This window comes from Acanthopagrus latus, chromosome 17, assembly GCF_904848185.1.
Source record: "Acanthopagrus latus isolate v.2019 chromosome 17, fAcaLat1.1, whole genome shotgun sequence".
NCBI lineage: Eukaryota > Metazoa > Chordata > Actinopteri > Spariformes > Sparidae > Acanthopagrus > Acanthopagrus latus.
Genome location: NC_051055.1, coordinates 30,779,977 through 30,805,628, shown reverse-complemented (window position 1 = coordinate 30,805,628; position 25,652 = coordinate 30,779,977). Strand labels below are relative to the sequence as shown.

At 44.0% G+C, this 25,652-nt stretch overlaps 1 protein-coding gene across 1 annotated transcript in view; it reads right to left on the bottom strand.

The window, feature by feature from the left end:
- Positions 1 to 25,652, bottom strand: part of LOC119006179 (DENN domain-containing protein 4B-like) — a 34,414-nt gene that overhangs the window by 8,272 nt on the left and 490 nt on the right. The window contains exons 2-18 of the mRNA XM_037074624.1: positions 10,843 to 11,204; positions 8,797 to 9,052; positions 8,247 to 8,316; positions 7,796 to 7,965; positions 7,469 to 7,710; positions 7,164 to 7,230; positions 5,375 to 5,433; positions 5,039 to 5,183; positions 4,770 to 4,945; positions 4,348 to 4,448; positions 3,896 to 4,111; positions 3,514 to 3,659; positions 3,245 to 3,378; positions 3,047 to 3,161; positions 1,237 to 1,443; positions 634 to 762; positions 10 to 154 (exon numbers count right to left, since the gene is read on the bottom strand). Coding sequence (XP_036930519.1) covers positions 10 to 154; positions 634 to 762; positions 1,237 to 1,443; positions 3,047 to 3,161; positions 3,245 to 3,378; positions 3,514 to 3,659; positions 3,896 to 4,111; positions 4,348 to 4,448; positions 4,770 to 4,945; positions 5,039 to 5,183; positions 5,375 to 5,433; positions 7,164 to 7,230; positions 7,469 to 7,710; positions 7,796 to 7,965; positions 8,247 to 8,316; positions 8,797 to 9,052; positions 10,843 to 11,186 — 2,722 coding nt within the window. The 5' untranslated portion in view covers positions 11,187 to 11,204. The remainder of the gene's footprint in view (positions 1 to 9; positions 155 to 633; positions 763 to 1,236; positions 1,444 to 3,046; positions 3,162 to 3,244; positions 3,379 to 3,513; positions 3,660 to 3,895; positions 4,112 to 4,347; positions 4,449 to 4,769; positions 4,946 to 5,038; positions 5,184 to 5,374; positions 5,434 to 7,163; positions 7,231 to 7,468; positions 7,711 to 7,795; positions 7,966 to 8,246; positions 8,317 to 8,796; positions 9,053 to 10,842; positions 11,205 to 25,652) is intronic.

The window sequence follows — 25,652 nt, the reverse complement described above, 5'->3', positions numbered from 1 at the left end:
TCTTCTGACCTCCTCGCGACCCCACCGAGCCGCTCTTCTGTCGATGTTTGATTGGCTGTCTGAACTGGGCCACGGCCAACAGGACGTTCCTCAGCTTGGCCCAGCGGAGACGTCCTCCCTGACTGGTGGACGGCCACTTGCTCTCCAGCACCGCCTGAGGACAGAAGACAGAAGACGTCACATCAAACCTCATGAATTCATCAAGTCAGTCTGTTTTTATACTAAAACTCAAATTAAGTACGAAGCCACAAAACTGTCAAAAAGACATAAAACATTAAAAGGAAAAAACACTAAAAACTAAACTCACCGATAAAATCAGCTGAATAATAAAGAAAAGAAAATAAAGAAATAATAAAGAAAATCTTCATATTCTCTCAGACTCGTAGTTCTTATTAAATTAATATTAAACTCTATTATCTTTATTCCATCTTGTGTTCCACATTCTGTATGTTTTTCTAAAGTAACTGCACTGTGAGTTATTCATCTAAAATTAATTAAGAGTCTTTTTGCTTCACATCCTTGTATTTAGACTATTAATCTGTGTTGTCGGGTTAGAAGATGAAGATCACCCAGCCTAATGTTGGCAGGTGTGTGTGTGTGTGTGTGTGTGTGTGTGTGTGTGTGTGTGCAGACCTTGTTGTAGTATCCGTAGGTGATGGTGTTGGGTGTGATTCCAGCCTTCTTCATCTCCAGCAGGACTCGAACAGCGAGGACGGGCTGACCGTACTGACCGCACAGCTGCATCAGGATCCTGTAACACACCTGGAACACACACACACACACGCACACACGCACACGCATGCACGCACACACACTTAAATAAGAAAAAACTGACAAACTACAGAACTCTGTCCAATAATTACATTTTTCATGAGTCATGTTTACTTGTTTACATTAAATTAACACGCTCAGTTTTTTCGAGCTGTAAATGTTAAATCTTATATCGATCTGTCACTCAAATGAAGTGCTCTGATTGGTGGTTTCAGATTCTTCTTGATTCTGAGGATATTCTGTTTTGGGTTTCAGTCAGTCGGTTTGACATAAGAACCAGTCTGACGTCTCTTTGGACTCTTTCTCTTAATTAATTATTAATTAATACTGAGAATAATCGTTAAAGAACCAGAACAAAGCAGCGCTCTCACACAGAATCACTCTGACGCTTCGCTGCTGTTTGGACCCACAAAACAGAACAAAACTCTCAACCCAGATCAGCCTTCGACCCGGTCGGCGCCTCACCTCGTCCGGCAGCACCACCTTGCGGTTCTCCATGTGTTTGAGGACGTCGTACGCCGTGTGCAGCGCGCGCACCTTGGCGCTCTCCGCCCGGACGAAGGTGGGCAGGTAGATGAACCAGAGGCCGTAACAGTGACCCAGCAGGCACTTGGACCACATGTCCGGCACCGCCGAGTACTTCTGAGCCCGCTTCTGGGCCAACTTGATCTCCTGGGACATGAAGGACGACATAAAGGTGCAACATGTGAGAAGTGACCACCTGCTGAATTCATACTCAAAAAAATAAATATCACAGCATGAAAAAAGTCACACATAATCACTGTACGACAACAACAACAACAACTCAGACATGATTTTATCTTCGACTGAACATCAGTGAAGCTGCATCACTCTGATGTTCCCCCTTTTATTTTACATGAGATATTGTTAGTTAATTGACTTTCATTTGTAGAAATCTGTTTTCATCTTGACATTAAAGTTTTTATTTGTAATTTCTTGCCAAAAAAGATTAATTATATTGACCACAATACAATTTATAAAAGCAACAAAAGGGCAAAACATCAAAAGGACTGAACACTGAAAACTGGTCGCTCCGACTTCACGTACTGAACCTTTAAATGATCGGGTCAAACTGGTCTTTATCTTCAGTTTCAGAAATCTTCTCTATATAAATAACTACAGTCGACGTTTTCAGCCCCAACACACAGCCTGTGACTTCTGAATATTGGATGAGCAGTGAAATATTGATAACAACAGTGGGACTGGAGCTAAGATCCTCCTCCGCTCTTCATTCAGGAGAAAACTGGGTCAGAATGTAAAACCAGAGATAAACAGACTCCTGATCCAGACGTTATTCTATTTCATACATTGTTTTATTCATAAATCTGTTTTATTTTCTCTGCAGCAGGTTTGTCGTCTGGTATTACAACTTTGGTTTTGTTGTAAACTATTTTGTTCTACATCTCAACAACATTATAATTGATGTTACAGCCTCAAAGGTTTTGAAGGGTTCAGTAGTTCTGATCATCTCATCATCGGCGCTGTCTGGGTCGGATCATCTGCATGTATTGATCAGCAGGTCCAGGCGCTCTGTGTTGTGTCAGGTTTGATCCAGCTGATACTCGTCTATCAAAGAAATGCCTCGTCAGCTCTGACGCTGCACCAACTCTCTCCCCGACTGTCTGCTGTCATCGTGTTGATGAGACGGAGAGAAACTGACTTCAGGTCTGTTGATGTCGGTGATAATACAGCTGACACTGCAGAACCGGGTCGGGTTCAGAATTCATACAGCTGATGTTAATCCATCATACAGGCCTGAAACTGCTTCAGTCCAGATCAGTCGAGGACGTGATCGGCTTCTATCCAACTTTACTGTCATGTGTAAATGTTTTCATGTCGATAGGAGCAAAGATCGTTCAGTATGACCCATTAAAGGAACAGTTCACCTGTTTACCTGCAGCTGTATTTATCCATCCAGACTGTTTTGCTGTGAGCTGCAGAGTTTTGGAGTTAACGGCTGTAGAGGAAATATTCTCTGGCTGCAGAAGTTAGTGTGCATCCGCTCTGCAACTCACTCCGAAACAAGCGAGATGGATGAATAACAGGACAGGTGGGAGGAAAGACGTGTGGTTGATTCTGGGGTGAGGTTTTGGTTCTGGTGGCTCCTGCTGCCTCACATGTTGATGGACTTGGACTGCTGCACTCTGGGCCCCCACAGATCACTGATCTCTTCTGTTTTCTCTCTTCTCCTTATATTTGTAATCTGTACACTGTGTTTTTGTTTTTCATTAATCATCTCAGTTTGTTGTCGTACCTGTTTTGTGCGTCGGGGGGCGGGGCTACTGGGGGCGCTGCCCTTAGCCGGGACCCTCAGCTGGTCCTGGGGCCGGTCGAAGAGCTCCGGCCTCAGTGTGGGGAAGATTTCATAACTGGACACATAAACAGGAAAACTCTCCTCAGCTCAGGTGATCTGAGACAGACGCTCAGTGTGAGACGCTCAGTGACTCAGTACCTGTAGAGGGCAGGACACTCGGACCCGTCCGGTTCCTGAGGCTCTTCAGGCGGCATGATGAAGACTGTGTGTTCTCCGCTGTGAGTCTCATCCAGGTCGATCAGCCTCACCTCCTCCGGCTTCTCCACGTCCACCTGATGACAAACAATTAACACACGACGATTTGAACCGAGTCTCATCCAAACACAGTCAAACACATTTTGGCTTTTACTTTGAAAAACCCTACAAGAGGCTGTGAGCGAGAGTCAGTGAGGCGGCGACGTTCTGACCTTTTGGACGCACTCGTCGAAGAACTCGAGGCAGGCGTGCCGGTCGCTGACGAAGGAACACTCCTCGATGAACTGAGTGAACATCTGAGTCCTCGTCAGCTGACTGTAGAACTTCTGCTGCGTTCGATCGCGAGACTTCAGGAAACCTGCAGGAGGAAGAAGACGAGGAGGACGAGTTCATCAACCGAAGTCACAGTCAGGGTCTGAAATTCATCCTCCACCGAGCTTTGATACGTAATGACATGACTGATTGTCTGTTCCTGTAAACAGATCCGTCTCCAGAGCACAAAGCATTTCTGTTTTTAATGATAGATTGTTTTCTGATTTTAAACATACTCTGATTTTACTGTTTTTGTAATTCTGACTTCGCGGCTCAGCTCACCCTGCAGGTTGAACAGGGAGCTGCAGTCGGTGGTGGTGTCTGACGGAGCCTGGGTGATGGGCAGCAGGAAGGTTCGGTATCCTCGCAGCAGGCAGCTCATGAAGCGAAGGAACGCCTCCTGGATCTCCAGCTCCAGCTGCTTCTGACTCCGGTAGATCTGATCGTAGTCTGTCAACAGGAACTCCAGCGTCGCCTCCTCCTGACCGGGAGTACAAACTGCAGCGACAAGAAGGACGGTGAAACTACAGCGAAGCGTCCACTCGATTTTAATCATGAAACCTACAAACAGCCGGTCTTCATTCATGTGTCCCCATGAATGTTTCAACATGGAAATAAAAAGTTAAATAAGTCAGAAAAACGGCTGTTGATGTTTTATTTTATGTTTTAATTTTACTTTATTTTGAAAAGCAGGGTAAGTCAGTCGTGTGATTGGCTGTTGGAGCGTCACTCACTCTGCTCCAGGGTCTTGTGGAGGTTGGTGAGGGTGTTGAACAACGTCTTGCCGTGCTTTCTGGGTAACGATCGCCATGACAACGGCTTCTTGTCCTCTGACCTGAGAAATCACAAATCAGTTGACGGTTTGTTACAGATGACGACGAACATGTTTCACTTCAGGTTTGTCATTTTGATTTTTTTGATGACGCAATTCGGATTCAGCAAAAATATCAAATATAAAAAGGACCAAAACCCTCAAACGAAGGTTCTGTTTACACATGTGAGGCCCGATAACACTGATAATCTACGGAGCAGGAAGTCCAGTGCAGCGATGGATAAATCCGAGTACTGCCACTAAAATCCCAGTTCAAGTTAATTAAGAGTATATTCAAAGATGAATATTGGATCATTGAAATGTAGATGCAGATGACAGACTCACTGAAAGATGGTGTTGGTGTCCAGGTCGACACACACCACGTCGGTGGGGGGGTCGTACAGGTCGAAGTAGCTGGAGTGGACGCCCACGATGAACGGCATCGGAGCCAGCAGCACGTCGGCCATCTGCAGCGGACACAGAGGGATGTAGGGACAGAGCCAGCGCAGCGGGAAGCTCATCTGAGAGGCACACGGACACAGTGTGTTATTATCCAGACCATAATAATACCGTCAGCATGTGTGTGTGTGTGTGTGTGTGTGCTGTAGTCTCACAGAGACGAGCGCCTCGCTGACGGAGGTGAGGACGTCGGGCCGGAGCGAGTGCAGCAGCAGCTTGTGTTCGGTGAGGACGGCGAGCAGCAGAGTGCAGGCGTTCTCTGGACCGAGGTTCTGAAGCAGCTTCAGGAAGCTCGCCCCACTGTCACACACACACACACACACACACACACACAGTCTGATGAGTTTTGAAACAACCAATAATCTAAGAATACATGGTATTATTAACACTGTCTGCTCTCAGCTCACCTGTAGAACTTGTTCCATCAACTTATTCTGAGTGATTCTAAACAAACTGACTATCAAACGATGTTCAGACTGCAGCCGACTCACCTGAGCGGGAGCGGAGAGGAGACGGGCTGGCAGAGCAGCAGGTTGTCGTACGGAGAGAGCTGCAAGAAACAGCCAGCGTTAGACAATACACACACACACACACACACACACACACACGATTCTGGCTTTGATTCGTGAATAATTCATGATTTAATCATTGACACGGTGTGTTTTCATTGTTCCTCCTTCAGTCACGGGAACATTTCACTCACCAACTTTATTTTCTGGAACATGAACATGAAATAAAAACAACTGAGCTGTCAGACGGGTTTCAAACAGTTTATCGGGTCGGGAAACAGAAAGTAGACTGAGATGTTTGTGTTGAGTTCAGGTTTAACTGCTCCTCTGTGGGATCTGTTCTCCTGTAGTTTCACTGTCTGAACAGCTGATTTGATACCTGAATGAAACCGGATCCGGTTGTTGTAAAGCTGAAGTTGGTGAGTAAAAAGCTGCTGTGACATGAACGACGACCAGACTTAAACTTTTCAGATTTTATCGGCTCCAACTGACAGTTTTACTCTTAAAAACACTGAGTGGAAATATTCACACCGAAAACCCACAAAATGATCCACATTTTTCGGCCCTGTTGTGAAAACATCATTGATGCAGTCGAGAGAAATCACATCTGAACTCGATCGATCATCAGGGAATTATTGGCTAATTAGAAACGACTGACAGAGCGACTGCTTCTGATTGGGCTCAATTACCCGTCAAGGCTCCAGATCACCAACTCCATCCTGTCGAAGGAGGAAGTGAAGCATTAAAGTCAGAAGTGATCAGTTTCTGCACTGTCATAATATATTATAATATTTCTTATTTTGTGTGTTGAGCCAGTGGAAACATCTGTGATCAGCAACTACAGATCCACTCTGAACAAATCCTGTAAAGGTGGTTAGTTAAAAAAGTTGTTCACCGAAAACTAAGAAAACTTTTGACCTGTTTAGATTACTGAAAGATTTCTGTTTTTTTATTTCCAAGTAAGAATTGTGTCACAATTCTCCAAATCCTCAAAACTTAGATTTTAATGTCCCGTTTAGTTTCAGTTTTAGATTTAAACATTTTCTTTCTGTCAGCTCGTCACTGATCGTTCATCACATCTGGGTTCGATCAACAGGTCGCTGGTCTGATGACATCAGTCCTCTTATATGAGAGACCACATTTCATGTCAGCTGTAGATTTGTAGTTTTAGAAAATACTTTTATAAGTTTTATTTGGACACGTTTTATTACATTAACATTATTTTAGAACATTTACAGACAAATTCCTCTCGTATGAATTAGAAGTTTTTTTTAAATGGTGCTTTTCTCTTCACGATTCCACAATCTCAGTACCAACATGTTTTAGCAAAGTACTGAGGCTTTTCTAAAAGTTACACTTTATATTTATGTTTCGTACGTCTTCAGAGGGAGCTGATGAGCCGAGAGGTGAGAAGCAGACAGGAAGTCAGAGAGTATTGATAGATTTGTGGACAGGAGGAAGATCTATATGAAACACCTGCTTCATTGTTTAGGAAATGCTATGAACAGTTCATCTGTAATCAGTCTCAGTGTATTTAGGCTCTGACGACGGTTTAATATTGGTCATTAAGCAAGTTGTCAGAGTCTGTAACCTCCGACTAGTGTAGGAAACATCAAGCTCATTCTCGAGACCGAACTGACAGAAACACTGAGCAGGGTGAGCGATCGTCTCTACTGCTGAGTGGATTTGGACTCTGTCGTGAGCAGCACCTGGTTCATGTTCTGATGTTCTGATGACCCGACGAGGACGAGACGTCACAAACAGTTTTTACCTGCACGAGGATGCGAGGCCGCTGTGGAGAAGGAAACGGGACGTTGTGCATGAAGCTGGAGATGTGTCTGCAGACAGAGAACACATCGATTAATATCAATATCAATATATATTCAAGGATCAATCATATTTGACCATTATTATCATTGTTATCATTTTATGAAATCTGGAGATGCAAAACTCCTCCACATAAAGACGCCAACATTCAACCAAAATGTCTCTTATGCAATAATAAAGTCAACAACATTCCAGCAGATGTGGTTTATACTAAAACTGTAAGAACGTGAACCCCGATCGAGCACTGACTTCTCGAGCGGCAGGACGTGGGGTCCGGAGATCGAGTATCTGTAGACGAAGGTGAGGAACTTCTGGAAGACGGTGAAGAAGGGCCAGTGGGAGAGGACGCAGATGCTCTTCTTCACCTGCAGGCTGCGGTTGGTGATGGGCCGCCGGTCGACCACGCTGAGCAGCCCGAGCCTCACGCTCTGCCGCTCCGACAGCAGCTCCCTGGAGAACGACTCGTAGAACTGGATGGCTGCTCCGTAAACCTGCAGGGAGAACCAGGAGGTGAAACGGAAGGAAACCTCCGCAACAGAAACGTACGTGTGCATGTGTGTGCTGATGCTCGCGGACCTTGTCCCCGGAGGCGGAGGTGAGGACGAAGGTGGAGAAGACGGGCAGCTGGTATTTGGTGTTCAGAGGCCAGCTCTCCACGGTGACGCCCATCGGCAGACAGAAGACCGGCACCGACTCCGGCAGAGGAAACGCCTCCTGGTCCTCCGCTGGGTACCGACTGAGCAGACCTGCAGCACCAAACAATCAGACACTTTTTATCCTGGAAGTGTTTTTATCATAACACCTGTCTCTGCTCTGATGGGACAAAGAAAACATGTCCTGAAGAGCTTCCGAGTTACAATGAACAGTTGATCCTGAGTAAAATATTCACTTAAGATTCAATTCTCTTCAGGAATATTCCTGTATTATTCGCACTCGTAATAATAACGTTGTACTTTTCCTCTCTGTTGACAGTGATATCTTTCTGGATCTCTGGTTGTTTTGAGAACATGAAGGGACAAATACTCACCGGCTTTGTAGACGAGGGCGTTGGCTTTGGCCACAGCTCGCTTGTAGCACACATACAGCGCTGGACCCCACTGTGCACACACACACACACACACACACACACACACACACACACACACGTATTACATTAAGTTATGACATTAAAGTATATTTCACCTAAACAAACAGTGGTCCTAATATTTTCTTAATTCAGAGGAAAAGAGAGGACCTGGTCTTTATTTGAGGCTGGCCACTACTGTACTAACTTTTCGTTAATAGAAAGCAAAACAATAATCAATATTTCTGTGAATGTACCAGTTTCAACCATCAGCCATTTTAATTGAGATTATTTGATTGAAAATTGAATATTTCATATTTGCTCTGCTGAGAGACTTTTATTGTGAAACATCTGGAGGAAGTGAGTTGAGTCTCTCATGTTGTAAAAGGTTAATTTGACTCAAACATTAAAGTAAGAGTGTTTAAAATGTCCTCATTATTTCCTCACATGCATTTACTCTCTGAGAATCATTCATTTCAACAGGACCTGGACTCTGGACCCTCCTGGTGCTCACCATGCCGGTGTTGAGGTTCTTGTCCACGCGGCAGAAGGTGTGCGGGGCGACCTCTCCTTTGCTGGGCAGCAGCAGGGCGATGTCGGTGACGCCCAGCGTGTGGAGGCCCTGGGAGTCCAGAGCCCGCCGGTACATCAGGAACACCCGGTGAGCCGTCGGAGCGCCGCCGGCGCTGAGGCTGGCCGAGCGGCTGTAGGGCGTCGTCTCGATGACGTACCAGCCCTGTTTCAGCTGCTCCTTCCCCTCATACAGAACCCTGCAGGGACAGTCCAACACGCCACACTTTATTCATATTCACATCTTTTCATTCTTTATTTGTTTCTCTTCACACAAAAAGGAAAAACACAACATGGATGGAAAGTGTTGATCCTGAATCTTTCTCCTCTTCTGCTCTGATGTAGATTTACTCCATGAGTCCTAAACTAAACTCGTTCACTATAATTTGACTTTTCACTGCACTCTTCAAACAACTCAACAACAAAAGACAGAAATTCAGTTTGATGAGATCTGTTCAGAGTGAACCCTCTTCACAAACACATCAATAAAAGATCTCTGAAGCAGAAAACTCATTCAGCTGATCGTGTGTGAGCGGTGCTACAGGCTAACGCTAAACTAGCTGTGCTGTCTTTAAAATGTTCTTACTTTTTTAAACATGTGCAACTAGATGAAAAAAACATCCCTGCAAATCTGAACCTGCTTTCAATGTTTACTAATCAACTTTGAAAGCTAATTTTGACTGATCTTTGACTGAAATTATATTTGCATGAATATAAAAAATATTAGCGGGAATGGACATTTTTAGACACTTTTGCATTTAATTTTTACTGAAATAAATCTGAAAACTGACGAGCATCTTTCCTTACATCCGGAGAACGCACCGATATGGAACCTTATTTTTTAAAGATATTATAAAACAGAAAAAGATGCTTGGGGAAATATAGAATTACTACATTTCCAGTGAAGTTTGTTTTCAAACTGTGAAACATCCTGATTCTGTCATGTGTCACTAGTGTTTGACAACCACATTTAGAGGGTCACTGCAAAACAATGTGAGTACATCAGCAGATATACTGATTTCAGATTATTTCACTCCATAATATCTTCATCTGGAATTGCAGCTCCTGCGATCTGAACACACTCGGCCACTCTTACATCTCCTCCAGCGTCTCATTAAATCCTTTCCTGATCCTGAGAGATGGACTGACTCTCTCTGGGATCAGGCTTCATCTGGTGAGCTCCAGGTTTCTGCTCTGAGAAACATTCAGACGTCCTGTCAAACTGAGCTGAGACACTGACTCCCCGTCAGCTCCTCCAGCGACGGAGAGGAGATGTAATCTGAGGTGTAACGTGAAAGGATTTGCCTCACGATCCCTCGAACACGAGTGTAATCCAGAGTAATTAAACTGTTGAGCATGAAAGAAACAATAGAGAGTGGCGGTGAGGAGAGTCCAGGACACGACTCGGCCTGCCCACCACTGCATTACATAATCCTCTGTTACATAAGCTGCAGCTTTAATATGCGTTACATGAGCTCAATGCACAAGACCTGATTTCTGTATCAGAGTGGTGCTTCTATTCATTTCTAATCAGAACGGCAGAATAACTCACAGCACAACCATCAGACTGTGTTTGTTAGTGACTGTAACAACCTGATGATCCTTCAGAGCAGCGACTCTCTCAGCCGTCACCACAAAGATTCAGACGAGGGAAAACGATCACACGGGGATGAAAGAAATCACAGAAAGACGAAACTCATCTGCAGGCAGCGTTGGGCAGATTATTCTCATGTTTTCACATCACGGACGACGAACAAAAACAATTATTAAAACGTCAGACTGCAGGTGAAACACTCCTGAAGGCTGATACACAACAGTTCAGACCAACAGTTCCATCTTTTTATTGAGCAGACAAATCTGACTGATAAATGTTCCGTCAGTCCAGCCCTGTCAAATCAGGAGTCATTTATTTCTACAGAGTCAACAAGGTGCGAGTTAATACAGAATCAATCAGAGCAGATTATTGATCAGAAGCGTTAACAGATCTCACCCGAGGTCCAGGATGGGCGGTTTGTCTCGTCCGCGGCGGTAGCACAGGTACAGGTGCGGGTTGTTGATGAGGCCGGCGCTCAGCTCGGCCGAGTGTCCGCCCAGCGTCCTCTCGATGCAGGTGAAGCCCTCCGGCACCTCCTCTCCGAGCCCCCGGGCGATCACCGCCAGGTCCGTCACCGACTCCACTGCCCGGCCCGACGAAGACAATGAAGAGGAGGAGGGTGTCGAAGACGAGTTGGTGGAAGTCTTTCCATCCTCGTCCAGGGGCCTCCAGGGCCCCGCAGGGTCGAGACCTGCCACTACAAAGTAGTCCACCAGCTGGGGACATTTCTCCTCTGTCATGCCGTCTGTCTGCCTCCACTGCAGAGAGAGAGAGAGGAGTCAGTATCTACAGGTCGCAGAGTTACGCATCCACCATTATTCTTCTTCTGGCTGCGAAATCGCGACAGATCTAGTTTTAAGAATATCTTGATAATTATCGTGAGTCACAGTTATGTTGAGAGAATGAGAGAGGAGTGAAAGGTTCATATCGAAAAACTGTCATGACAAAAAAAGTTCAGAGAGGTGAAACTGAAGAGTGTCGGACACACAAGAGCAGCGTCGCGTACACACACACACACACACACACACACACACACACACACACACACACACACAGACTCAGTGCCCTGGAGGTCAGGCAGTCAGACAAAGCGCTAAATCTCATCAGCCAATCAGAGACTCTTTTTATTCATGACTGCTATAATGTGCAAATCTGGTATTTGATTTAAAATTCCAAATAATTCTTTATTTATTGCTGTAAACATCACAAAGCCGCCTCGACAGGTCTGCACTCACTTCATCGTGTCGATAAAGTCAGTTTGAATTTGAGAGAGAAATCACAGCGATCGATCAGACTGAGAGAGACTCGTCACTGGTCCTTTATTACAAAATCAATATGTGATTAAACTGACCTGCAGAGGACATGCTGTGTGTGTGTGTGTGTGTGTGTGTGTGTGTGTGTGTGTGTGTGTGTGTGTGTGTGTGTGTGTGAGAGAGTGGCAGTGTATTATAAAAATAGGATGTGCGGTGCTGCTGTGAGATGCTGCGAGGACTCTTATGTAACAGTGAATGTCCCTCGCCCTCTCTCGCCCTCTCTCGCCCTCTCTCGCCCTCTCTGGAGGAAACAGGCGACTGAATGACTCATGAGAACATGAACCTGCGTCCGTCTCTGAAGTTTAACAGGAAAAGTCCATCAAATGTTGAGCAGAAATGTCAGAATTCAGACCACAGTCTCCCATATGTTACGTATTTATTAAAGGAATATCAAAAACAAAAGTCCTCCAAATCAAATGAAGAAATGCAGTTTGTGTTTGTGACAGAATCACATCCTGATCTGATGTCGACCTCATTTGTTTTCTGAGGAAGACGGTTAAACATCAGGATTTATTGAACTTCTGACTTTAATGTCACTTCAGGTTATTGAACAATGGTGTTCATGGTTAAAAGGAACAAACACTGACTGTGTAAAATGGAAACGACCAGCGTAAAACAAACATTTTGATGATCTATCCACCCTGACACCCTCCCTCTGTGGTCAATTCTCTACATCCACAATTCAAGTAGATTTCTGATTGATAAAATCTTTTTTTCAGCACCGACAGCTCTGCGATCAGTAGACTGTCACACCTGGGTCAGTAAAGAAGAGATCATGGTTTAATGTCCTGACAAAGACGAACTTTATCCTGGTGGCTTTCTGCAAGTTAAGAAGTTCGGTTTCTCAATTCTGACCAGAGTGAACCCTCTTCACTAACACATCAGTTAAGGATCTCTGAGAAGAAAGCACCAGTCAGCTGATCGTCTTCATCACACAGGATGAGAGTCTGGAAGTGACGCGGCAGGCTAATGCTAAGCTAGCTGCAGGCTAACGCTAAGCTAGCGGTGTCATCTCTGAAGTGGGCTGGGTGAAGTAGAATCACAGATCCTGTGTGGAAGCTCATTTCAATCGTCTTCGATTCAGAATCAACGGTGACATCACGACTCTGAACTTTGAGGCTCTGTAGTCTCGACTCAGAATTCCTGCAGCTGAATGTAAATGTGCTGTTCTGAGTGTCTGAAACTGCCTTTTTATTTTTCATTTTACAAAAGAAGACAAAAAATGTTCAAGACTAAAACACGAGCAACGGTTCAACTTTGTCTGAATGAAATCACCGAAGCGATGACGTTTAAATCACTAAACTATCACATGACAACAAACCTGACTCGACATTTGACGCCATCTGTTGCGTCTTTGTTTTGTTTGGTGTACAAACACTTTTATTTCAGATTACTTTGCTAATAATCCAACACACTGGGAGCGATGCGACTGTGACGGCTCAGTCAGACGTGAGCTGGAGGTTTACTGCTCCTGGAGTCAGAGTGAAGGAGCCCTGAGGGATCCCTGACAGGACAGCGAGGACGAGGACAGGAAGCTTTACATGGACGTCCTCCGTGAATTAGGAAGCGTATTTACATCCAGCTTCATCCACTAATCTCTACACTTCCAGTCCAGAGGGCATCTGTGTCTCAGATTACGGCTGTGTGATGATAAATCCCTGCAGCTCCAACACGTTCAGCCGGCAGGAAAATGAAGAGTTTCTGCTTGATTTGCATAAAACTGAGACGGCACCAATGAATATGTGGATGTTTGGTGACTCCAGAACGGCCGTGACGATCCAGAGCTAAAGTCAAGACGAGGTGTCTGTCGTGTCCTCAGGTCGTTACTGTTCTGACTCATTACAGAAGGTCAGAGGTCAAAGCAAAGACTCTCCATCGTCTGGTAATGAAGACGTGAGGTTTACACTGTTGGACCGAACATTTGGTTTCCTTCCCATTTCTTTATTTCTTCCTGTGAGGCGGCGGCCCACACATTGCTGTCGGCACGAGGTGAAAGTGAGCGAGCGACGCTAAAAAGGACAGAGCACAGGAAGTGGAACGAACGTGGGGGTGAAAGGTCAGCTGGCAAACAGGAAGAAGGCTGGCAGCCTGTTTCCTGATCATCGATGACTTCCTGGTGACACAACAGCACATGTGACAACACTGCGGCTCCCCGAGGTGAGAAAACACACCGTTAACTGTTTAACAACTCAAAAACAGCGACTGTGACACCACATGTGACTCTGAGTGTCTCAGTCTGAACATGTGGAGACTCTTCACTGCAAGTGAAGCAGCAAATTAAGAACGTTTAATCATCGTCCTTCCCTCTCGTCAGCGACAGAGAGTCACTGCGCTGATATAAAATCAAATATCAGCGTGTAGCTCAGCTGGTCGAGCAGCGTCGCATGTACAGACGCTGCAGTGGACCCGGGTTCGACTCCAGGCCTGGGTCACTCCCCCTCGCTCTCATCCTGTTTCCTGTCCAAGTCTTCAGCTGTCCTATCAATAAGGCCAAAAAAATACTTGCAGTTGCGAGGCGTCACTGTGGCCCACTGGGAGGTGGTGCCGGCCCGGCATGGCTCCAGTTGGTGCAGTGAAACCGGGGGTGGAGAAGCAAACTGTCGCGGTTTGACTCGCTGTGGTCCTTGCAGTGTGTTTAAGTGCAGTAAATTCTCAGTTACTTTTTATTTGTAAAGATATTACATATTAGTCTTGTTCGTATGGAAAATGCTCTTTTCTGACATAGATTTAAAAAAATCAAAAAGGTCAAACTTCAGGAAAATAAGTCAGTTCCTTCATCAGCAACGACAGAAAATAAGGAGGTGAAAGGTCAACAAGTTCACTGTGGGAAATACAGTCTCAGCCACAGCAGAGAAGAACCAGTAACATCACTTCATCCTCTATCTCACACTCACATTTAACCTCCATCATCTCCCCTAAATCAATCTTTAACTTCATCTATTGATCGTCATAAATGTCACTAACATTCACTTCATGTTCCTCACAGAGGCGTCAAACGCCAAAAGCAGCAACACAATAATTTTAGCTGAAACGGCTGATTTCATCACAATCACTTCCCTTTTTAAAAGACCCATGTGCAACAATGGAAAACACACACACGCGCACACACATGCGCACACGCACACACACGCACACGCACACGCACACGCACACACACACACACACACACACACCAGATTTCCTCACTGACTGAGTTCACTACAGAACAACAGTTTACAATAAGTCACCTCAGGCATCGACTTCAAATGTGTTCAAGTGCTGTTAAAAAATTAAAAATGAGGCAAAAAAATTGGTACAAGAGTTTGACACCGAACGCAGAAACATGGCGGATGAAAATAAAAAATTTGTTGAAATGTGACAAATTAACAAAAATGTATAAAATTCTCCTGGACCGGTCCCGTTATCTGGAAGGCGGCCCGTTCTGGACTGAGACCCAAACCTGCATCCAAGTTTGGTGGAAATCCACTCAGTAGTTTATGTGTAACCGTGCTGACACACTGACCGCGACCTCCTCGTGGAGGTGATACCAGCTTCCTGAGCATTAACGCTCCTCAGAGTTCATCACGTTTCCTCCGAGTCATGGCGGCACGTTTCAGCCCCTCAGCTGAAGACGACTTCACGCTTCTGAGCTGCAGCAGCTTCAGAACATCATGCCGACCGTCAGCAGCTGTAACGTCTCTGAGGTTCAGAGGCTTATTTAACTTTCACTGTTCAACATTCAGAGACAGTAACGGTTTGTTTCCGGGTCACTTCCTTCAGAGTGAACGCGTCCTGTTCTTCACTCTTTGCTTCTCTGTGGTGTGTTCAAGTGCAGCTTCCAGCAGAGGACACGAGACGACTGCTGCGTCAGTGACCTAAAATACAATAAGAGAAAACCAGACTGTGCACGCAGAATAAAACTAAAGTCATGACACAAACATAAAATAAGACACTGGACGGGTGTTTAAATACGGCCCAGGCTTTAGAATGTTGTGTTTCATGGACGGTGATGTCGGTCCGTTTGTGGTTCTGTTTGTGGTTCCGTCCACCACTTTGGTTCATTACTTTTTTGTTAACACAGATCTGGAAATGTCACGGTCAGAAGGTGGTGATTACAAATCAAGATTTGTAATTTATTTGAAATTACCTCAATATTATGTCCAAGTAATATTCTGCTATTTTCCACTGTGCAGTTAATAAAAAGGTGCTGATTCTTTTATATTCACAGGAAACGAGTTGTTGCAGATTAATTTCCAGTTCTGAAGTTCATCCAGTTCAACATTAGAACAGGTTTTCAAAACTTCCCTGATTTGATTCTTGACTATGAAGCTACATTTGTTGGTAATCAGCAATTCATAGTGATTTACTAGATTTTAAAAAAATGAGGAAAATATGTTCCAAAGTCCGACTGAGCTGAAAATTGGTAGATAAATGTAATAACACATTTAAAGTCAGGAAGTCGGACAGAAACTAGAAAGAAGCTCGTTGCTTGGTGATTATGACCTGCTGCTCTGTTCTCTCATGACAACAAAGTTCTGTTGTTTTTAAAGATACTTCTGTTCTGAAACACGCTGCACACCAGCACCGACATCAGTACGTTTCCACATTAACAGCTGCATTAACACCTATTTTTCCGACAGGAAACACGAGTTGAGTTGGAGGTAGTTCGCTTTATTTGAATGACACCTACGGCTGAAGCAGAAGTACTGAAATAGCTCAAACTGTTCATTCGGGGACGGAGTAAAGAGGAAGTGAGAGGCCGGAGAGGAAGTCTTACTTTTCTCTCTCGACCGGATCAAATGAAGCTGGTATTAATACTGAAAACAGCTGCTGAAACGGCACCATTCAGAACCTGAACGAGAGGCCGAATCATAAAAACACAAGCAGCTTCGTCAGGACCTGAGCGGAGACGTTAGTGTGTCGTGCAGTTAAATGAGGAAACGGGGCCACAGACCGTCCAGCAGGTGCAACCTTATTAAAACTAACTGAGTCTGTTTCCTGATCAGCCGACCAGAAACCATCACGTCTGCCGAGACAAACAGAGTCACACAACAAATACGTCGCTGTGACAGGACGGGCCGCTCGAAGGCAGCAGAGTCACACTCAGGTTTCATTTGATCCATATTGAGATTACATTTATTAAAAACCACTAACTGACTTTAGAAATATCACCTTCTACTGGAAGTAAAACAAAAATAACTAGACGACCACATCTTACTTTCCATTCAAGGCCTAAATGTATGTTTCTCACAGAGTGTCTGATCTGTGAAAAACAAACCTTCACTTCAAGGTTTTTAAGAAACAGCGAACCTGCGTTTGTTTGTTAACTGAGAAGCTGTCGGAGTCTTCAGGTCCAGTTCTGACAGAGAAGTGAAGGAAGGTGTGAAAATAAAGAGGTTTTTACGAAGTGTGTGTGTGTGTGTGTGTGTGTGTGTGTGTGTGTGCGGATCACAATGACTCTTTGTCAACACATCAGCGTCTCACACAGCCGTGACATCGTCTCTTGACACGTTCAGTGAGAACATTATAAATGACATCATCGCTGCAGAGGGGTGGACATAAAAACAGAAACGCCTGCAGCAGAAACACGACGGTTCAACACAGCAGCTCTGAAACACGAGTGGAAGCTACTGAAGACTGAACACAGCTGAGAGATCGATTACAAACGTCTGAGAGAGGAAAAAAGTAAAGCAAGTTAAATGGTAAAATAAATACAGTTAGTAACTGAAGTAACTACAGTATGAAAAAGTATGTAAAATAAGAAAGTAACACAAGCACAGAGCGTAAAATGTACAGTAAGTAAAGGAACTTAATGTAAATACAGTATGTTAAGTATAAAAGTAAAGCAAAAGTATGTAAAGTAAACAAGTAACTCAACAAGTAAATGAGTAAAGTTTGTGAAGGATCAAAGAGTAACCACAGTAAAAAGTAAAGAAAGTACAGCTGGTTAAGTAAAAATCAAGGTAAGTAAACTGTTTAGTGTAAAGTTGCAAAAGTAAAGTAAGTTACAGTATGTAAAGTAAGTTAGGTGAGCAAAGTCAGGAAGATTATGTTAAATAAAAAAGTAAACTAACTCAACAGCTAAGTCAGTAAAGTAACTTAAGTTAAGTAACTATAGTATGTCAAGTATTAAACTGTGTATCTAAAGTAAAAAGTAGTGAGAACAGGGAGTAAAGAATAAAATAAGGACAGTAAGTATCAACGCTGATCTACTGAAAAATGTGAAGGATAAACGTAAAATCAGTAAAATAAAATGTGAAGTGAGTAAAAATGAAGGTTCAACAGGACCTTTGTCTCCACAGAGTGCATCATGTGGGCCTCCACAACACACACGCACACGCACGTGCGCACACACACACGCACACGCACACACACACACACACACACACACAGTGTTATTGTGAGGCTGCAGTGGAATCAGCAGCGTTAAAGTTCAGGAGACAAAACTTCTGCTGAAATCATGAAGATCGTTATATCAGAATATATTTTCAGGTGTCAGAAAGTTCGTCTCTGTTTTCAGTCGGTCCAGACGTCAGACAGCAGCAGCCGGGTCGGGCTTCATGTACAGAAAATAGAATTAAAACATAAAAGAGGAACAGGACAGAGGAGACGGACCACACGACAGCCCGACCTACAAACCTAAATAATGTTTCTGGAATGCAGATAACAGCCACAGCTCCTCGTTTCACTTTTCAGACTCTACAGTGAATAACGAGCGACATCACTTTGTTTGGAAGCTGCAGGTGAAGCGACAGGTGAGGACACGCTGAGGCCGCCTGACTTCATCACCAGCGCCACTTTAAATCCTGCGTTTCTCTAACTAGGTTTCATTATCGCTCAGCACTCGTGTCGTTCGGTGACTGAACAAAGGAGCGAGAGTGTGAAACTACTTTCATTACAAGTGGAAACAGTTTGTGGGGAATTCCAGCCCAACAACAAACACTGAAGTCTTCATTCAGCCTGCACGAAGAACAAGAAGCACGTTAGACTGTCAGAGTTTCACCTCCGGCTGCTTCAGATCACATCTGTGGTGGGAATCTGACCCAGAGACTGACCTCAGTTTATCTCCTGACTGTTACTGTATGATGCTCATTTCAATAACAAAGGTAAAAGAGAATTAATCTTAAATAACAGTATGTAATCATGTGAGTATTTGAGCATCACACACAATCATAAAACACATGATATTTAACAGAAAACCTCTGAAACATTCACTGTCACAGGAGGACATTATAGTTATTATCACAGTATTTATTGCAACACTTTCATCTCGTCTGTTTTGTTAAACATTCAGTCTGTAATTTGGGCGCTGAGAGTCTGTCATGGTGTCACGGCTGTTCTTCACTGTGAAACAGTCAGTTTGAGATTTTCACAGGACGACAACCATCTCAGAAAATATCACAGTTTCACAGCGTCGTTGAGCGATCATCGTCAGTCAAATGAAAAAGTTTAAGTGAATAAAGAGTGCAAGGAAAAACGCAAAACACATCACATTCATGTCGGTTATTCGTCACGTCTTGATTCCTGATCATCCTCGTTAGGAGAATCATTCCCTGAGAAGTTTCAAAGGTTCATTCAGAATCTAAATACTGTGTCATGCCGTCTTCTGTCCTGTCTGCAGTTCTGCAGCGACCTTATTTCCTGCTCGGCTGTCCTGAGCTGAGCTGACTGTACTGTGACGCTGTCTGGAGGTCCGGGTGTCTCAGAGAGCTAAAATCGTGTTCGGCTATTTAAAGCCTCCACAGTGAAGTCAGACCTCTGAGACGGAGTGTGAAGCTCCACAATGATCTCTGAACTCACTGAGCTCCTAAACAGCAGCAACACACTCGAGCTGCTCTGCAGTAAACAGTAATTATCATCCAGCTGGATTATTAAGACACAGCGAGGCAGCAGAGCTGAAAGTGGACGAGCTGAGACGACTGCAGACTCCTGAAGGAGATTTAAATATGTGGAGTCTATATTTAGTCCGTCCACAGAGCGCCGGCATGAGCAGCAGCATCAGGAGGACAGGGAGGACACGCAGCCGCTTTCCAAAATTAATTCACATGTGAGGATGACGAGGAGTAAACAGACAGATCCGCTCAGTATTTATACATCTAACACATGTAAAGAGACGTTATACAGACGTTTACATGCTCCACTGCTGGAACGGTCAGTTCATGATCAAACTACTCTCCGTCCTCCACACCAAAGGAAATATAACAACATCCGTCACAAAACTGTATTTTTACAACTTCAGGAAACAAACATTTCTAGATAATGTTTCTTTTTCTGCACGTTTCCCTGCTGAATCATTGTTGTTATCTTTCCAATCATTATGTGCCGTTTATATTCGGTTTCTTTTTCTAGATTATCATTAAAGATTTATAATCAACCAGTTGTACTTAAGTCACATTCAAGACACTGCAGTGTTTTCAGCTAAATGCTAACATCAGTATGCTAACATTCTCACAATGCTAACGAGCTGATGTTTAGCAGGTTTAATGTTTGCCGTATTCACCATCTTATATTAGCATGTTAGCATGCTAACATTAGAGTGCAGGCTGGTGTGATGTCATCAGTTGTGCAGGTGTTTGGTCGTGAAGTGTTAAATGTGGAGCTGATGACCCGATCAGTGAAGTTATTAAGTTCATCCTGATCGTCTGAACATTTCATCACACAGTTGTTGACTCATGTAACTCAAAACCATAAATGTGAACGAGCTGTTCTCAGATCTGTGGATGAAGTCGGAGCTTATATTTAGTTTGAACCTCCAGTTAGGGCTGAAAAGAAAATCTAAATATTATAGAAACAATAGAAATCAATATACAGGTTGGCTGATATTACCAGCCGACGTTGATCTATCACTGATTTATTGAGATCCACATATTGTTGTTTGATATGTGACATTTTAATACAGAAAAATATACTTGGGTTGTTTATAACTATTAAATTCCCAGTGAAGTTTACAGTTTCAGTGCAGTGATTAATTTTAGACGCTACATTTTATTGTTAAATATCTTTTTTTACTTTGTCATGTTTTCAGGGATCACACCCCAAAAAATATGTATATCGACGGTGTATCGGACTTTTATACTTCCTGATATCTGTATCGGCCCTGAAAATGAGGTATCTGTTTCAGTATGGTGAAGTCTAATATCCAAATCCTGGATGAAGGTAAAATGTGTCACAACATACCATCAGTAGAGTGTATACCTCCACCAAGGCCCAACAGGTTCCATTATCTACACCAAACTGCATTAACTCACAGATACCAGACACCTTAATATAAATACACCTGTTTTTATCATCAAGATCAAAATCGTAGAGACACGTCGTATCTGATCGGATCCCTGCCTTTATCCAGAACCGCACCGAGACTTAATGTGGTCTGTTCTGGGCGGAGACACGTCCTCCAGCTCAGCTTGGTGGAAATCAGTCTGGTAGTTTTTGTGTAATCCTGCCGACAAACCAACAAACCAACACGACACTGAAACCCTGATCAAAAAAGTAAGAATAGATCTGTTTCTGTACTCATGTGTTCTCTGAACTGAGTAAAATAAGTAAAGAGTAATAGATTACTTTAGATATACTGAATCATAAAGAGCTGGAGGACAGACGGGTGTCACACTGTGCTGACTGCTGCTGCTGTTCAATGGACATCCTGAAACTGGATCTCAGCACATAAACCCTGTGTGTGTGTGTGTGTGTGTGTGTGTGTGTGTGTGTGTGAGTGTGTGTGTAGGTCAAGGTGGCTTGCGTATTTCTGCACGATCAGCAACAAGCTGCAGAGCAGAGATGGAGGAAGTACTCAGACCCTGAACCTCAGTATAAATACTCAAACCAGGCTGTTGAAATACTCTGTTACATGTAAATTAAATGTCAGTATAATCAGGAAGCAGCAGCAATACACCGTATCATCATGTCATTATCTTCACACACACACACACACACACACACACACACACACACACACACACACACAATATATTTCTGGTCTGTATGTGAGCGAGTTTGGCAGCACAGAAACAAAATACTGAGCAACACTCCGTCACAGATGGTGGCAGAGGACGGAGGCCGGCTGCTGGCCAACATGACTGAGGGCTACTGAACACACACACACACACACACACACACACACACACACACACACACACACACACTTTCAAGTCATTTTGCAGATGATCTCATCTCGAGTACAACGATGTCGACAATGCAGTCGGTTTAAACTCAACACAACAAACTGACAGTGAACAGGTCAGAGGTCACGTGGCCATGACAACAATGACGACAACAACAACAACAACAACGAGCTTTTGTCCCACAACAGATTTCCTTCAACAAAAGATTCTTTCACCAGTCGCACAGATCACAAAACGTTTGACCAAACACCAGGATATCGATCAATATATCAGGACAACTATTGGTACGATGACAAAAGACAAAATGCAAACACAATTAGATTTTTGATCAAAAATCATCAATAATGTGGATTTAATGACTACGTGGGTAAAGACAAGAACCAGAACAAGTAGAACAGTTTGCTTATTGGGCCTCCAGTTAATGATACATTTGCTTAATTACTGCAAATACAATTTTGAGGAACTTGTACTTTAGTTTTTTAAATGTTCTGCTTCTTTAGACACTGACGAGCTGAAATCCGTCTGCTAACGACAGCAAGCAGCTGTTTCAAGAAACGACTGAACTATCTTTTAAAGGTTTAAGTGTTCAGTGGGAACCAACAGGACTGGAGCTGAGAGCCGTAGACAGGAAGTCAGACTGTATTAAGGGACGGACTCACATGTTGTTCTGATCTGTTGACTGACACCTGATTTATCCTGTCGATTAGATGATTTCTCATGGAGAACTAAAAACAAAAGACCTCTGGCTCCTGACAGCGAGATGGAAGCTGTGTCTGTTCTTTGTGTGCACACCCATCAGCAAATATTCATGACACATGAAACCACATTTTCATAGAAGGGTGTGTTGATGTCCTCTGGGAGTTATAAACTATGAGGAGCCCCAGTTTGTCCACATGGATAACAGTGTCCGTGAGTCCGCCGAGGATGTTGCGTAATCTCCCGAAAACAAGAGTCAGTGAACGCAGCGCAGCAGGAATGTAGAGGAGCGAGTCTGCAGGAGACTCTGTTGATTTAACTGTAGATTTTATAGTTTGTGTTTCCTCCCACAGAGCAGCGACGGGCCGGGAAGCCCAACTGGAAATGTGTCTGTCTGTCTCCCAGTGCATGCTGGGACATGCTGCAGCCCCCTGAACAAAATGAGGATGGATGTGTTGGGTTGCATCACGTTGCTGCTTGTTACCGGCGTCGAACTGAAGGATTGTTTTATTGGAGAATAATCTGATTTCAATTATATAAATGTCTGAAGAGTCATAAACTCTGACAGAGCGGCTGAATGAAGACGCTCTGTCAGAGTCGTAAAACAGAAAAGTACTGATGTCACAACACTGAGTAAAACTCCTGCGTTCAAAACCGCACTTCTGTAAAAGTTTGGAAGTATTATCCACTTAATGTAGTTCAAGTATCAAAAGCAAAAATACTCTGTGCAACAAAAAAATGTATAAACTTAACAATCACCACCTAAAGACGCCTGAAAACATCTGACTATATTTAAGATCTGTTCATTTCTCCCTGAAACCCATCCAACACCGGGTCTGCTGGAAATCTGTTCAACCTGCAAACAAACAACAGAACAAACCAACAAACCAACAGTCACCAAACAAACTAACACAGAAACCAAACCACCAAACCACAACACACGTGAAAACAGAACCTCCTCGGCTGAGGGAACAGCAGCTGGCAGCTGCGGTCCAACAGCCAGCCTGGTTTCTGATCCCTCATTTTAAATGTGACTACAGCTGATTACTGAACACTGACGCAGGTTCTGTCAGAACTTCATGATCAGATTTATGATTCAGTTTGTCCTCGTCGTCGTTCAACAGAGCTATAAATATTGATCGCCTAGTCGTAGTCTAGGTGATAAAATAACTGAGTGTGTTCAGATACATATGTGAACAACTTGGTTATATATGTCCTAACGTGATCGTAACAGTGTCCAGGTTTCTGCTGGTCCTGGATCAGGTCTTTAGGTACCACATTATTCTGGTTTCTATCAGATTTTGAGACTGGATACGATGTTCAGATGTGTCAAACACAACTGCACATCATGTTCTATATTCACGGTAGAAATGAAGCTAACTGGAGGATGAAAACACGACCGAGCCGACCTGAGACACAGTGAGCAGCGCTGACTCAGACATGTGTGAGCTGACCAATCACAGCAGAGTGAGTGCTCAGGAGGGGCGGGGCTTAAAGAGACAGCAGCTTGGACAGAGGAGAGTACAGGTGCTGCTGCCTCAGAAGACGGATGTGTTTTAGAGCATTAAACATGTAAAACTTCACCAGTAGAAACACAAAATAACACCAGGAGCTGAAGAGGAGTGAAAACCAAACAGGCTCTCAGACCCCTGAAGGGTCCTCCAGGATCAGGCTTCACTCTGCAGCGACAAATTCTTTACAAGAGGCGACACGTCCTGACGGTCTTATCTCAGGTGTCTGCTGTCTGAACACACACACACACACACACACACACACACACACTTCAGAGTGTGTGTGTGTGTTTTCAGACCTTCTTCAACTTCAGATTCAAACTGAGTTAAATGGAGCCTGTGAATTAATCTTATATTCATATGCTGATGATATATTTAAATGTTTCTGCTACAGAAAACAGACACGGTGCCTCGTAATTAAGCTCTAAAATATATTTTAAACGGAGTGATGACATGTTGTTGCTGTTGATTAAGATGTCTGATGCGTTGAACGCTGCCAGCGAGGCCGTTGACTCCTGCGGCTGCTAAAAGGCCTCCGGAGGAAAATAAAACGCCTGTTTCTACAGAAAGATGTCCCATAATTCATAGAGGCAACACATCGCCGCCAAGTGAACACGCGAGCTGCGGAGGAACAAACTCTGGTCGGCACGTATGAAGAAGCATCTTTATCTGCAGTATAACCTCTCAAAGGGTTTTCATATCGGTGTGTATCGGATGCCATACATGCTGACATGATGCATCTGTGATCAGCTGATAATATCGACCTGTCACTTTTCACCTGAACAACCGTGTGAAACAACATGGACGCCTTCAAGCGGACGCAGGCATCAAGGAGAAAAGACAATCCAAGCTAGAAGATGTTCACGTATATGTCATATTTTATAGAAATAACTGAAAAAGGCCACCAACCAAACTCAGTTCAAAAAACACACAATTTAACCTACGACTCATGTCTCCAATTAACTGTTCAATTACAATTTCTGTGGCGTTTCCTCCCTTTAATACAGCTTTATTTTGAAAAATAAAATTATTATTATCATCATTATTATTAAGTGACAGACAGTTGGACCTGCAGACAGGCAGGCAGGCAGGTCCTCCTGTTCCTCCCTCCTCTCTCAGCTCAGATGATGAGCTGCAGTGAACCAACAGGCCCGAGCAGCTGCCGGAGCTTTAACACCAAAACCCCCCTCTCAGCTCGGGTTCCATTATCGGACAGGGCTCTGCTTCATTTAATTTCATGTATTAGCAGAAACGGTTTCTGACAGTAAATCATCGGGAGATAATATCCCGCTGTGTGTGCAGTCTGACGGCTCCGTGTGTTGATGTGCTCCGTGTGCGGACGATGGTCGCGGCCGCTGCAACGCGCGGAAGCCCCCCGGAGTCACCCAGCGCGCTGGTTCCAATATCGGACGCAGCTTGAAACCCGCTGACACCTCGTTTCTCGTCCTGGTTCGTGAATGTTGTGATGGACGCGACTCGCACCAGAACCAGAACCAGAACCGGTCCAGCACCAGGGAACAGGCTGTTCTCATCGCGCGCCTTCACAGTTCAAAACTGAAACCGAGACAAGAAATGTGTTTAAAATG